Raw genomic sequence first — 15,986 nt, 5'->3', positions numbered from 1 at the left:
GAGGAGAGCGCTTGGCTTCTGGGATGCGACTACCACTAATTTGAGCATACATGCATGACACGACAACCATGACTACAACAGTAGCCTGCACTAATCGGTTATTGAGCAAATCAACCAATAACATTGAATGGGCACGAATGCAATTTAAGCCCACTAAATCAAGGAGCATCTCTATAATTAGAAGTAGTAAATAAAACATTCTATATTAATGGCAAGGCAATACCAACAGTGTCTGAGAAGCCAGTGAAATGTCTTAGGAGGTGGTACGACTGGAATGTAAAGGACACAGTTTATATGGGAGAAGTTAGACGGTAAGCAGTGGAAGGATTGAAGGGCATAGATAGCAGGGCTTTACCCACCAGTTCCATCAAAGCATTACACACAAACAACAATATTCCTCCATCTAGGAGAGGAAACCATCAAAGAAAGGTGTTAGAAACAAGCCTTGCCCAGGACAACTGGAAGCTGCTAGAGACTGGAAAATGCTGGCAGATGTTGGTCAACAGCTTATTTTTCCACCCGAGTTTGCCACCACTAACCTTCGACCAGACATTGTCTTGTGCTCTGGATCAGCACGCCTTGTTCATATGGTAGAGTTAACAGTGCCATGGGAGGATGCTGTGGATGAGGCGTATGAGAGGAAGAAACTTCAGTATGCTCAACTAGCTGCTGAAGAGGAACAGCGAGGATGGAGAGTCCGAGTTTACCCAGTGGAGGTGGGTTGTTGAGGATTTGTGGCACACTCTACAACCCAGTTTCTCAAAGATGTCGGGTTCAGTGGCCAAGAGTTGCATCGCACAGTGAAGAACTTATCTCAAGCAGCAAAAAAGAGCAGCAACTGGCTGTGGTTCAGACATAAAGATTCTGGCTGGGGATCTCAAGCACAATAGAAAGAAAGCAACGCTGATATACGGGTAAGTAAGCTGGGCTGAGTTGAGTGGGGGATGGAGGGGGGTGATGCTGGGACGTTAGAATCATTGTCGAGCCCTTGAGATGCTGTGGGCTAGTCGACCAAACACTGAGGATGGAAGGTGCCTACTTGAACACCCCAGAGATGTACCCTACTTAGCTCAATCCAGACAGTTGTCATGCTGATGCGCTGGGAAGACTGCACTGTGGTTGATCCCTGGAGCCAGCATCGCAACCGTGGTGTGTGCTGATGTGCTTGGGAGGCAAAATAAGTTGATCCCTGGAGCCAGCATTACAATTCAGCCATCAACACCAGGCAGGATATCTACATCATCAGATGGAAAGAAACGCAAATGGATGGAGATGCTGCTAGATCACATTAGTTTACTCTAAAGCTTAGTCTTAGTTGGTGCTTATCTTGGCGAGAGTAAGCATGAAGTCTTAACATCTACCCTCATGTAATGGAAATCATGATATCAGAATTAGTTTTCTGAAAAATATTGGAATTCTTATGCTCATGTAAACACACTTTTCCACCACTGGTCTGCATAAAGGCAGTCTATTTTGTACTTGAAGGGTATGAAAGGGTTAATATACAAAATGTGGAAGCAGACGTTATTGGAAGCAGTTGTAGACGTAATGCAAGTGCTAAGAAGTGTTTCTCATACAGGAACCAGAACATTAAACATCAATTAATTTCTTGTTGGCAGCATACATTTAGCTAGAAAGAATGGTTTACAAGAAATGAAACTACAGTAGCGATGTTTAGCAACTGAGAAAGTCAATGACACTCTGCTGATCAGTTTAGGACAAGCAGTAGGGTGCTACCTCCAAGTTAGTTGTTAAAGCACTATTTAAAAGAAGAGGTGTCTGGACATCACGCACTACTTGGGGAATTCCGATCCAGAAGAGGAAACTTCCAGCCATGTCTTGAGAAAGAGTGTCCTACGTACAGGTAGACTAATACATTTTACCAGAAAATAGGAAACTAACACATTTACTATAATTGCTTGTTGTGAGCAGGTAGGTGCACACAGAGAACACAGTGGTTTCCAAAATAAAGCAGGTTTTTATTGAGGTTCACAAGACATTTAACAAGGCTCACTCTCATACTGAAATGCCAGCGGTGTTGGCGAGATGTATCCAAAAAGAAAATAAACAGTTCAAACAAGATTTCAAACAAAACAACCAAAAGAATGCCGATGTAAACCAACTGGACCGATAACTACATCCACTTGGTGAATAAGTAATTCCACTTGGGGTTTGGGGTTTTTCTAGCTGGCTCGGCTTCTTTAGGAAACCCTTCTCCTACCCTTGTTCGGCAGTCCAGTCCTTTGTTAGTCCCAGCAGCGGACAAGCCGTTCCTTGAGGGCCCTGTAGAGAACAGGGAATTGCAGATGCAAATAACCACAGTGTTATCCAACAAGGATTCCAGTTATTCAAGTTATCCAGTTAGTCGGCTCTTCTGTAGATAAACCCAGGATGTTCCCAGGTCGGAAAACAAACCAAACAACCCCCCAGACTGACGGTACATGCTCTCTTTAACCAGCCAGGCATTGGGCTGTTACTGGCTACAGGTGTGGGCCAATGAAGGCTAATGATCCTCTAGCAATGATGAAACCATAAGCGCCTACCTAACCACACCTGCAGCCTGTTAGCCCGTTAACTCCTTGACGTTATGTCAGCCACGTATTCTGCCCACAGGTCTATCTGACCGTTACTGGCAACACCTGTTGGTTCGTACCAAGCCTGCCATGAATGCCTCCAGCTGGCTCACTCATATATGTGTGTGTGTGTATGTAGGGTAAAGAAATAATTGTTAATACCACAATCCTCCTAACACACAAAAGACAAAATCAGATGGCTGTTCTTGTAAAATACAACAATGTGTTTCTTGAGGATTTATATTTTTATATATATTTATATATGTAGAAGACAAAGCAAAGCCTGTTAAGCGATGGGTCACACTTATATGATAAAACAGCACACCATGGTAGTTGGAGCAACTTCAGAATCTACGTCCTGGTTTGCCAAATGTCCTGCAATAAAACAATAGACAAGTGTAAGGAACTTCTCATTTCAAGCTAACAACCAGGAACTTTATTCAATTTATATAAACAATGGTGTATCTAAATGCAACTGTTAGGATAACAAAATGTAGGGCTGATTGTTATTAAGGCTCTGAAAATCAAATAACCAACCGTGCAACCAACCGTGCATATATTTTGTATTTTAAATATGAAGGAGAATGGGAAGCCAATGCTAATTTTGCTGTTTTAATGAGCCAGTCATTTACGGTAATGTGAAGTGTGCCAGTCTCTGGGGATCCCATTTCATTTTTTTTTTTTTTTTTTTTATTTTTCTTTAAGAATTGTCTTTGGCTAAAAGTAATTTCACATAATAAAATGCATTCTGAATATTTAAATGTAGCTTGCTTTTAGTGTAGTAATGGTACTAAAACAGATGCATGGGGTATTGCGGTGGTCTTTCCTGATAAACCCCCATAGCAATAAAGTTTAGTTTCGAGGGCCAGTAATAACTACTCCTCCTTCAAGTTGCTCATGTAAAAGAGAGAAATTGCTGCCCCAAGTTATTTTACTGGTACATGCACAAGTAGGTGGCACTGGTTACTTCACAATTAAAGCCATGCGTCCATTGTGACTACTGGCATACTGGAGGAGCCATGCGTTCTACTGTAGGGTATTGTTTTATGATTTTATTCAGGGTTACAGGATTGATATTTTATCTTTAACTGAAGCTTATTGCTTCCAGACATTTACATTATATAAAAAAAACCCACAACAAAACCACTGAAACAACATGTGATGATCCCATTGTTTATGTAAAAAAAACAAAAACAAAAACAAAAAAACACACACACCACATCTTTCAAAGACACCAAAAAAATAAATAAAAGGAAGTACTTTCGTCCAGTATTTGATATTAAATAGTACAGCTCTGTACCACTCCCACAGCAGCACAATTCAATGTCACAATGTGTAATTGGAATAGCTAGCTCTGCTTGTATTTCATGCCCGACTCCATTTCTTCAGCAGCACTAGCAGGAACAGCAGTCTTCCAGCGTCACCAAGGGATAGTCTTGACTTTGCTGGTTAGAACAGCAATTTCTTTACTAGCGTTGCTGCAAATGTAAATACAGATTATTAATTTCTACTTTTTGGTCATCATCTCAATATCTATTCTTGAAAGACACAAAACATTTGTACTATGGCGGCAGCAACTTTAGTAATGCTGCTTTTAAAGGGGCATTATAAATGATTATAATTGCCTTGTTTTGTAAATTATTAAAAACTTGTTTTATGTTAACATGGTGGCATTTCATTCTGGGCCTCAACCCAATAGTGCTCAGCTGTAATGTTTCTAAATAGCTTCACTTGGCCTGCTTGTTACAGAGACTTGCTTTGAATGAATAAAAAGCGGGGTGAATCCATGCAAGGGCCCTAATGCGGTTCCAAGCAACGGCTGCTGCATTCAAAGTAATTTTGCATTTTCCCTGTAGGTTAGGTCTTTTCTGTAATGTAATATTTAACACGTGTGCTGATGTTTTGCTTATAATTTCCAGTTTTGAGTTGTACTGTTTCACATCTAACACAGTAACACTGCTGCCTGACTCTCACAAGCTCTGCAAGCCCTCGTGCTCCTCATGTGTTTTGCGACCCTGACACTTTACGGAGCCTTTCAGGTGGACCCTGCACTTCACATTAGCATGTTTCAAATTGCACTAACATATCAAACAATCCTAGCTACAGAACAAGAGTGCATTATAGTGTGTACAGTGGCGAATTCAGCTTTGTACAATTAAGTAAAATGAATAAATCCATATTCCAATCCAGTACCTGGCTCTGCTCCATCCCATTTCCTCTTGATCCCTATACTGGTGTTCTGCTGCTCCTTTAAAGCCTCCACTGAGCAGCTGGGCCTCGGTAGCTGCGGTCCTGGCGTGGGTCCCGGTCTGTTACTGAAATATCTCTTTTTTAAGGCCTTCAGAGGTGGGGGGGGGGGGGGGGGGGGGGGGTGGGGGGAATAAACATTGATCTATACTGACATATTTTCTCCTTCTTGTGTGACAAGATGCCTACAAAACACTAATATTGTCTTATGAATATTTGTGTTTATATTACTCAATGTGTAATATAGCAAGTATTTTATTACTGTATAAATGTGTCTGGGTTTCATTATTTTTTGAAAAAATATTTATATTCTTATAAGAGATCTGTTCTGGCAAACCCAAGCTCAAGCCACAAAAAATGCAAATGAGTACAATGTGGCAATTCATAAAGGAGCAGGCCTGTTCATCTGGGCTGAATTACTGGAAACACATTTAAAAGGCACTGGCAGAATAAGAAATACACTCTGAAATACAGTTTCTGTGAACAAAAACAGTGTGTCCCCTGGGACATCCGCTAAGAGGAATATCATATCGGATGAAATGGTTTGGGAAGATAAAGTAAAACGGAAATGTGAAAAAGATATGATGAAATAAGCTTAATTTTCAATATAACACTTACTTTGTGTAATCTTTGTGCATGTGTTTCAATACATTTGTAAAACCTCTGCTTTGGATAACCAGTTTGGGTTTGGCCCCTGTGTACTATATAATACGTTTACTTTTGGGGAAAGTGAGTTAGGTATGTGTAACTTGCAGAGAAGCCAAACAAACAAGAATGTCAGTCTCTAAAGGTAACCACATCCAAACAGCAGCATAGAACCCATCTGCAACAGAACCCATATTGTCAGAAGTGAAAATTAGTTAGTTTCCTGACCAACAACCAACATGCTAATTTTTTGCAGGGGCAGGGGGGTTTGCAGAGACATGGTAAATATTTATTTCGTTCTGTATTAGGCCAGTATGTATTTGGCCAATATGTTTAAGTTGTTGCAATTTTATATACTGGATCTAGGTATTACAATTTAGACTATGACTAATACTAATTGTTGGTAAAAAAGGACATGAACCTTCCATCTTCACACACACAAAAATATATATATATATGCTGGCCTTTTAAACCTCTTACTTACAAGACTTTGACAGCCATGTGATGGAAAAAAAATAGATGGGGTTGAGACTGGATTTTGGAGAAAACGGAAATTAAAATGTTATTTAAAATTACACCAAATGCGCACTTACCTGTGAGGCTGTGAGGCGTGTGCAGGGGTTATATGTAAACAGACCCTGTAGCAGCTCCAGCAGGTCATCCCCAGCGGCACTAAATATATGCTCCAGTGGAGTTCCAGGAAACATTTTAAACGATACATAGTCAGGCAGGCTCGTCATGTCCTACAAAACACACAATACAGAAATTACACACACATTAAATACATTTCAAAACAGATTTCTTGTGAGACGACTTCAAAATGTATAGAGGAGATTTTCAGACATTAAAAGAAATAGACATTTTTAAAATCAAGACTGAATATGTCCTCTGTGCATATTCACAACAAGCTCTCTGGTATAATAATAATAATAATAATAATAATAATAATAATAATAATACTACTACTACTACTACAACAACAACAACTTACAGGCCACTGTTCTTCAGTTGGAGTTCCCAAAGCTTCAAATACTTTTGTTAGCTGATCAAGATCGGAGTCTCCGGGCAAAAAGGGCACCTATTGGGGGGGAAAAAAGCAAAATGCGTTTCATGTATATTTACCGTTTTCCCCTTTCCACAATACCAGATATTCTGGACACTTTACATGCATATTGGATTGAATATTGGATTGGTTTTGATCTCAAACTGAAAATGGGATGATGTTTCTGTTAAAGCTAGCTGGTAAATGGCATTTTGAACATGCTCTTGGAACTTGTATTGCATTGGAGTGAAACCTGCAATGTTACCAGAACCCACTGCAGCATTGTCTGAATCATCTGGACAGGACCCAAGTTCATCTATGTAAGCAGAAACGGCCTTGGAAACAAAGCATAATTATTTGACCACACTACAGAATACGAGTAATCTAAATGAATTACAAACAAAAACCCTTAGCTGTCTAGCACAGCAGCTGCAAAACATATGCCTCTTTAATGTGTTACTCACCCTAAGGAGCAACTCCGCTAATATACAGCCAACTGCCCACATGTCTACACCCACGCCATACATTCTGGCTCCAAACAGCAGCTCTGGTGCCCTGTACCACCTGAAAGTAGACAAAGAGAAAGTCACAATACAGTTTACTTGGCATTCTGCTGAACCGTATTCAAAATAATAATAATAAACGAAAAATCACACCATGTAAGCTAGCAGGAAACTCACTGCAGAGTAGCTTGTTTTATATAACTTGTTCTTTTCATTATATATTCTGTTGTTCTAAATAGGTTTCCACGTCCTTTATCTTAAAAAGTACCATTAATGAGATTTTGATTTCTGATATTTGAGGCGACAAACAAGCTTCTCTGGAGATTCTTATTCTTGTTATTTTTATCCATTCACTGAATGCATTCATAGTAGCAGAAAAGCTTTGTGCTGATTCATCATTGGGGAATAAAAGGACTAGGCCAACTACCATTCAGACCTCAATAAAACACTGTTATTAGCTCATCACCTCACAATGCTCCCCCCCCGCACTGATAGGATCTTAAAGCAACAAAAACAACGACCGGTATTTTCACAGAAATCATTCTGACTTACCTTGTGACAACTTGATGTGTGTACACTCTATTAGGGCTTCCAAAAGCTTTTGCCAGACCAAAATCTGCAAGTTTCAGTACTCCATTCTCATCTAGCAACAGGTTATTGGGCTTTAAATCCTATACAAAAAGGACATGTTTCAGACAACAGTTACTTACTGCTAAACATACACTCGTGTCTCAAGCTGAAGTGTGGAGAAGTTCCTCCCTTACTCAGCACCAATCTTTGAAATCTGTTTTTCATCATCAGTCTACATGACCAAAGTAGTACTTGTACAGATCAACATTCATTTAACCACGTTGTTCTCCATGAGCCAGTACCATAACATATTTAACCCCAAGACAGTTTATCAGAGATCGCCCTTGTGTAACAATTACTTTGCCTCAATCAAGTCAATTTAAAATTGCTTTGCACGTTTCCTTTAACAGGAGCTCAATCATTTTCAAATATATGAACATAAGCAGAACATAATAAAGGTTATGCACAAGAGAAAGTCTCTCATACCATCCAATTGTTAGAAACCATGCAGATTAGTTTAATTGGCAGTAATTGAGGACACATTAAAATGATATAAACACAGAACTGAATGAGCCAGCCAGCCACCATGCAGTTGTGCCTTTACCAGACGAGACTCTCAGGGACTACAATCAATTTCAGGTTGGATCAGTCATGATGTGTGGGCATCAGTCTTACCCTGTGCAAGACCCAGTGATGATGCATGTATTCAAGACCCTGAAGTGTCATAAGGGTGTATGCCTTGATATTTGCTGGGGTCAAAACCAGACTAGTGTCCTTTATTATTACCTGCAAAAGAAAAAAAGAAAAAAACAAAGAAAAAACTTTGTCTCTCTTTACAATAAACAATGACGCTCCCCCAACCCACCCACCCACATAGGTTAGGGAACCAGAGAAAGTCCTGCAAAGAACCCAATTAGTACCAGCTTCCATAAGGAACTGAGCTGTGACCACCAGAAATGCCAACAATGACATACTGATACCACCAAGCAGAAACTGAAGATTAAGAGTTCGGAGAACCTATGAAATTAACACAACTTCTAAACTTGTCAGTTTAGAATACAGCTAAAGTTCCCTACACATTATTATGTCTTTTATATGCAATTATCAACCAGCAATTAGCTGATTTGAACAAAACAGAAATGGACAGTTATCCTTAATAACTGGGAATGTTTTTACTTCTAACTGGAGCATTCAGGATGTTGTGCTATGTAAGCAATGCAAATCATTTTGGGTTAAAGTTGTATAAATTATTCAACTAATATAACATACAGATGTTACTTGTTTATTAATATTTTTTTAATGCTAAAATGGACCTATATAAAACCAGAAACAATGTTAAAGAAACTTTCAAAGCCAGTGTAATATTAATCCAATTATCAACGGCTGCCTTCCAAAATAAGCTTTTTCCTAAGTACTTGCCTATGGGATTAAAACAAAAGATGACTGGTGTCCTGCCCAGTGCTGAAATCCAAGCAGTGTGAAGGGACAGTTCAGTTGTGGTTAAAATGTGGACACTGGAGAAATGCCAGCCAAAATGATGTGCTGAAATTCACTTGACAGACTGATATAGACAATGGCTTTTCTAGTGCAATGTGACAAAGTGCCCTGTGTATATTATCTGTTATATGTTGCGTGTGGTGTGTTAAATGTTGGTGTATAGTCATTGGTAAATGGGATATAAACGGGTCTGTGTAACACAAGTGTTTAAAATGTATATTTGTATTTAGGCACAAGGATTGCACAGCACTTCACGCGCAAGTAAAAAGTAATAATATGTGAGCATATGGAATTGCACTTTATTAATTCACGTACAGTTGTACCGAAACTCCAATTGAATGATTGATGAATTGATGAAATTGAGTCTTGGTACAGCTGCATAAAAACAGCATGTTTTCACCCACTCAGGGTTGGGTGTTCGGTGAGTGGAGAACAGGAGAGAGAGGAGGAGAATTAGAATTAAATATCAATTGCTATTGCGTGCTGGTGGGACCAGCACGATACTTGTTTATTTATCTGCTCACCGTGTTTGTTAGTGTGTCTGTCTGTGCACTGTGTTTGTCTGTATAGTCCGTTTTGTTTGTCTTTTTGTTTTGGCCTAGAGTGCTGTGTCCTGTTTTCTGTTTGTTTAAACCCTTTTATTCTGCAATAAACCGGCGCAAGCAAGCGCCATCATCATTTCACATCATCTGTCTTTGTGTTCATTCCTTTTCCTGGTTCTGACACCGCCCACTTTGTCCGTCTTTGTGACACGCAACTACACCTAATCAAAAACAAAGTATAGGAATGGCATCTAGAATGTTTTGCAAGGGTATGGGCTTATAAGCGGGAGGCTAAACCAATCAGAAGAATCATATTATTGAGAATGTAAAGACCTACACAATGACACCTTCTATTCATAAATTCATACACAGAACCTATTCAGGGATGGTACATGACACAATGCACTTTCTAGAATAACTCTTTTAAAAATAGCTCTTTATTAAACAAAAAATGAACCAAAACACACAGGGTTTGATCAGTAATATTTACTTATGTATTTCTTTGTACCTGAGGTTAAAAAAAAGAAAAGGCTAAATACTAAGCTAAATGAACAGGGTGTATGTGTGAACACCAACACAATCTGTTCATACTCTAAATGCACTCCAGAACTGTTTACAGGAATCAGAATGCTCCATTGCAAGAAAGCAAAACATCAACCTCTTAGCAACGGAAACCATACTGACAAACTGCTACTGAAATGGATCATTGTGTTGATTCCAGACATACAATATGCATAAAACAGAGCAAGTGTATAGGGAACTGAACTCAACTTACAATACACACAGAACAGACCAACTGTATAGGGAACTGAACTCAACTTACAATACACACAGAACAGACCAACTGTATAGAGAACTGAACTCAACCTACAATACACACAGAACAGACCAACTGTATAGGGAACTGAACTCAACCTACAATACACACAGAACAGACCAACTGTATAGGGAACTGAACTCAACTTACAATACACACAGAACAGACCAACTGTATAGGGAACTGAACTCAACCTACAATACACACAGAACAGATCAACTGTATAGAGAACTGAACTCAACCTACAATACACACAGAACAGACCAACTGTATAGGGAACTGAACTCAACTTACAATACACACAGAACAGACCAACTGTATAGAGAACTGAACTCAACTTACAATACACACAGAACAGACCAACTGTATAGGGAACTGAACTCAACCTACAATACACACAGAACAGACCAACTGTATAGGGAACTGAACTCAACCTACAATACACACAGAACAGACCAACTGTATAGGGAACTGAACTCAACCTACAATACACACAGAACAGACCAACTGTATAGGGAACTGAACTCAACCTACAATACACACAGAACAGACCAACTGTATAGAGAACTGAACTCAACCTACAATACACACAGAACAGACCAACTGTATAGAGAACTGAACTCAACCTACAATACACACAGAACAGACCAACTGTATAGAGAACTGAACTCAACCTACAATACACACAGAACAGACCAACTGTATAGAGAACTGAACTCAACTTACAATACACACAGAACAGACCAACTGTATAGGGAACTGAACTCAACTTACAATACACACAGAACAGACCAACTGTATAGGGAACTGAACTCAACCTACAATACACACAGAACAGACCAACTGTATAGGGAACTGAACTCAACTTACAATACACACAGAACAGACCAACTGTATAGGGAACTGAACTCAACCTACAATACACACAGAACAGACCAACTGTATAGGGAACTGAACTCAACTTACAATACACACAGAACAGACCAACTGTATAGGGAACTGAACTCAACCTACAATACACACAGAACAGACCAACTGTATAGGGAACTGAACTCAACCTACAATACACACAGAACAGACCAACTGTATAGAGAACTGAACTCAACCTACAATACACACAGAACAGACCAACTGTATAGAGAACTGAACTCAACCTACAATACACACAGAACAGACCAACTGTATAGAGAACTGAACTCAACCTACAATACACACAGAACAGACCAACTGTATAGAGAACTGAACTCAACCTACAATACACACAGAACAGACCAACTGTATAGAGAACTGAACTCAACCTACAATACACACAGAACAGACCAACTGTATAGGGAACTGAACTCAACTTACAATACACACAGAACAGACCAACTGTATAGAGAACTGAACTCAACCTACAATACACACAGAACAGACCAACTGTATAGGGAACTGAACTCAACTTACAATACACACAGAACAGACCAACTGTATAGAGAACTGAACTCAACCTACAATACACACAGAACAGACCAACTGTATAGAGAACTGAACTCAACCTACAATACACACAGAACAGACCAACTGTATAGGGAACTGAACTCAACCTACAATACACACAGAACAGACCAACTGTATAGAGAACTGAACTCAACCTACAATACACACAGAACAGACCAACTGTATAGAGAACTGAACTCAACCTACAATACACACAGAACAGACCAACTGTATAGAGAACTGAACTCAACCTACAATACACACAGAACAGACCAACTGTATAGGGAACTGAACTCAACCTACAATACACACAGAACAGACCAACTGTATAGAGAACTGAACTCAACCTACAATACACACAGAACAGACCAACTGTATAGGGAACTGAACTCAACCTACAATACACACAGAACAGACCAACTGTATAGGGAACTGAACTCAACCTACAATACACACAGAACAGACCAACTGTATAGAGAACTGAACTCAACCTACAATACACACAGAACAGACCAACTGTATAGAGAACTGAACTCAACCTACAATACACACAGAACAGACCAACTGTATAGAGAACTGAACTCAACCTACAATACACACAGAACAGACCAACTGTATAGGGAACTGAACTCAACCTACCCGCCTACCTACACATGGCATTCCATTTCTCTCTTAACAGCAACACAGAAATACTACAGGGGCATTTCTTCACAGCTGGGATTGCTATTCATCAGAATCCTTTGCCTTTTTTTTCAAATCAGGCTTTAAACCTCTCTTACCTCAAGATCAGTTTCCATAAAGTCAAACACAAGGCTAATATTAGATTTGTGTCCAAATGCATCCAGAAGCTGTAAGAGTAAAAACACAATATTTGTATTTAAATGCTTTAATTAGGTTTTCATTTTCCTGGGAACACAAACAATCACATTTCAATCAACTAAATAGTGGAAGTATTTGTATCAACATGGTTTAGATTCATTACACTAGAAGACTGTCAATTATGTACGAATATATACAGTAATAATTCAATTTTTCAAAAGAAGGAGCTGCAGGTAAAGGGTCATTCTAAATCCATTTATATTGACTTAACAGATCCACTAGCCCAGTCAACAACCTCTATTTCAAAGTAATTGCTGAAAACGAGGCTGCCTCTGTTCTTGAGCAAATAAACAGAAAACACTTACTCCAATTATGTTCTGATGGCTTAACTCTTGCAGTAGCTTGATTTCTCTAAGAGCTGTTCTGTTAATTCCTGTCCAAAGAGAAATGTGTGGTTAAATTCCAAATCTGTCTGAGATTACAGTAGTGCAGTATACTCATCAAGTGTAAGAACGTCAGTCAGTTAACTGCACCAGACAGGTTCATGCGGTATTCAACACATCAGAACACAATTCATGCCAAAACTTCAAAGTATGGGCAAGGCTCATTTAAATTAGACTAGCCGTATCAAGATATAGCCTTTAACATTTTCAAACTGAAATCACAGTTTTAAAGAAATTCTCAATAAGTCAATTTAAAATTAGGGCAATTTTAATAACACCACAGAACAATTAATTAAATAACTGAAGCTCCTTTACAACTTTAAAAACATCTGTAACAAAAACACAAATTTCACTATTTCTTATAAGGTGAGACTCCCACCTAGTGGACAGTACTTGAACAACACAAAAAAGTACTATACTGTATTAACCCAGTGCTCTATTTAACAATATAAAAGTTATTTCTAAATACTGAATACAGGTAAACCCTTCTTGCATGGTAGTACAGTTTGAATAAACTAGATCCCGTGCATTTCTTAGTTTAAATTATGTTGCGTGCTAGATATCATGCTCATGTTAAAGTTGTTCTTTTCCCTCAGGCACTGTTTACATTTCCTTGTTGAAAGGAACTAGGATTCTTCCCAGCCAGTTAAAACTTACGATACTGAAAATATATGCACTTACCATCTTTAGCTTCCAACCTATGTCCAAGCTTAATCTGAAAAGCAGAAATATTTCACTGTTAACCCCACTCTGTTTGTGTAACGCATTTAAATATAATGGTATAGCTTAACTCATCACATTAATGACTTGCATTTAGGGAATTGCTGTAAAACTGCAGCTTTGAACGTCAGCAGTTCAAAAGTACTGCAGAATCCCATTTGCAAACAAACCAGTGCAGAAAAATAAACTGTGTAAACCACAGACATTGAGGGGTCACTGTAGCATCACACTGCATGTGTACACCTGTCATGTCTATAAAGATAACATAAACATGCTGGTTTATAATAGAAACATTTAGAGAAAAGCCCTGGACAAACTGGGAACTGTTTGGCTGAACCCAGATCCCATGACAGCAGTAGGGGCGAGCTGTCTCCACACTTGTACACCTTGGTGTGTGTGCTATTGCTTGCATGATTGGTGTCTGCTTGCAACCATTTTTTAAATTGAGTCTTCAAGCAGTCATCTGTCCAGTTCACTTACATTCTACAAAGGCAGTTTTAGATGCAGAAACAGCATATATGTAAATATATGCCAATCACAGTAGATAAACAAAAAACCCTCAAAAACTCACCTTCTTAATGGCAACAATTTTGTCTGTATTTCTTTCCCTTGCTTTGTACACAGTGGCAAACTGAAAAATAATTTTTTTATAATTGTGTTGCGCAATAAAATAACATTGTGTCTATTACTGTGCATTTCCAAGCCTGTATTTTACACACTAAACTAAACAGTAGTTTTCAAACCATCCCCGTGTTCTGATGTTATTCTACTACTTCTAAACAACCACAAAGCGACAAAAACCCGTATACATACTATAATATTGTGGTTCATGAATACTGTAGGCAGTACTTTCTTTCTTTCTTTCTGTCTGTATGAATCACAATATTATGTCTTTTGTTGCTTTGCAACAGGCAGTCTACTAGTGTTCAGAGCGTACAGTCCCTTTCTGTGGAAAACATGTTAATTGTTCACTAAATATATGCAGCATTGTGTTTACTAACTTACTCAACGCCCATTCCAAATCAACCTTCCCTCACCTGACCCTCTCCAAGAAAATCAAGCTTTTCATATCGTTTTGCTCGAGAATGCACCGGCCCCGCCATCATCTCAAACTGTGTTTAAAATATCACTGACACTACTTCCTGCTATAGGATTTAAAGCCGCCTAACTGCTTCCAGGTCAGTCGAGACACGTTTCTGTTGAGGTGTAATGCAAAACTCTTTTCTTTTTCTAAATGTTTTTAAAAACAATACATAGTTGTTTGTCATATATGTATTTCCTTTAGGACCCATCATATATATTTTTGGTTTGTTGAGACGACGGCAGAATTTTGTCGAACAGATCATTTAAAAACAGAGAAAGACAATGTTTGCATGTATTTGCGACAGTTCACCCTCTTAAACGACTCTTTATACTATTAATATATATATTTGATTTTTTAAATGTATTTATTACAATTATTATTATAATGTTAACTTTAGAAATGCTCACAATACTCGATGTAATCAGAAACTTAAGAATGGCACTTTAAACAGGAACCTCATCACACCGGCCCTGTTTTGATTTGTTGGTTTATACTGCCATCTGGTGGCATTAGGCTGGACCCATTCACAACATTATTTAAAAGTTAAACCCCCACAGACAACACCATAACTAGTGACAATTCCGAAAATAATAGTAAAAAACCAAGGTTTGCTAGCGAAAAGGGTGATTGTTTATTACTTTATAGTAGTTTGATCTTAGAAAAACACACAAGTGGATAATTTCAGGAGCAAGATATTATGGGTTAGGTGTTTTGCAGAGTGAGCATTTTTAATGTTAGGGAAGCTCTCAGTCAGACTATTAATACTCTGTAATTAGCTTTGCAGCCAGTAGATATCACTGTACAATATGCTGTCACATGGCATGACAGTGCACTAACACTCACAGTTTCCCTCCAGAAGTGTAAGACTGCTGTGATGTACAGTGATCTAAAGGACACTACGGAGGAAGGTCTTGATGCTTGCTGGTGGCATAAACAATACTTTATTTGTCAATATTCATGCTGAGCATGAAGACGTCCATGTCTTTTTGTATATCCTGATTGTAA

The 15,986-nt window shown here is 38.7% G+C and overlaps 1 protein-coding gene across 5 annotated transcripts; it reads right to left on the bottom strand.

Moving 5' to 3' along the window:
- Positions 1 to 1,976: 1,976 nt before the first annotated feature.
- Positions 1,977 to 15,022, bottom strand: LOC121305006 (cyclin-dependent kinase 7-like). Of its 5 annotated transcripts, XR_005948027.1 has the most exons (14): positions 14,935 to 15,008; positions 14,469 to 14,528; positions 13,859 to 13,892; positions 13,100 to 13,167; positions 12,695 to 12,763; positions 8,256 to 8,366; positions 7,563 to 7,681; positions 6,972 to 7,071; positions 6,457 to 6,543; positions 6,059 to 6,208; positions 4,767 to 4,911; positions 3,834 to 4,051; positions 2,899 to 2,948; positions 1,977 to 2,283 (listed from the first exon to the last, which is right to left on the bottom strand). XR_005948027.1 is itself a non-coding variant. In XM_041236480.1 (12 exons), the coding sequence occupies exons 1-12, from the start codon at positions 15,001 to 15,003 to the stop codon at positions 4,023 to 4,025; spliced, it is 1,041 nt and encodes a 346-aa protein (XP_041092414.1). In that variant the 5' UTR covers positions 15,004 to 15,022; the 3' UTR covers positions 1,977 to 4,022. The 5 variants fall into 5 exon arrangements, 2 of the variants coding, with proteins under 2 accessions (XP_041092414.1, XP_041092434.1); XR_005948026.1 differs by having other exon boundaries at positions 2,899 to 4,051; XR_005948025.1 differs by having other exon boundaries at positions 1,977 to 2,948.
- Between the last annotated feature and the right edge of the window lie 964 nt (positions 15,023 to 15,986).

Source organism: Polyodon spathula, chromosome 2, assembly GCF_017654505.1.
Source record: "Polyodon spathula isolate WHYD16114869_AA chromosome 2, ASM1765450v1, whole genome shotgun sequence".
NCBI classification, from domain to species: Eukaryota; Metazoa; Chordata; class Actinopteri; order Acipenseriformes; family Polyodontidae; genus Polyodon; species Polyodon spathula.
The sequence above is the reverse complement of the archived record's forward strand: the minus strand, read 5'-3'. Positions and strand labels throughout refer to the sequence as shown.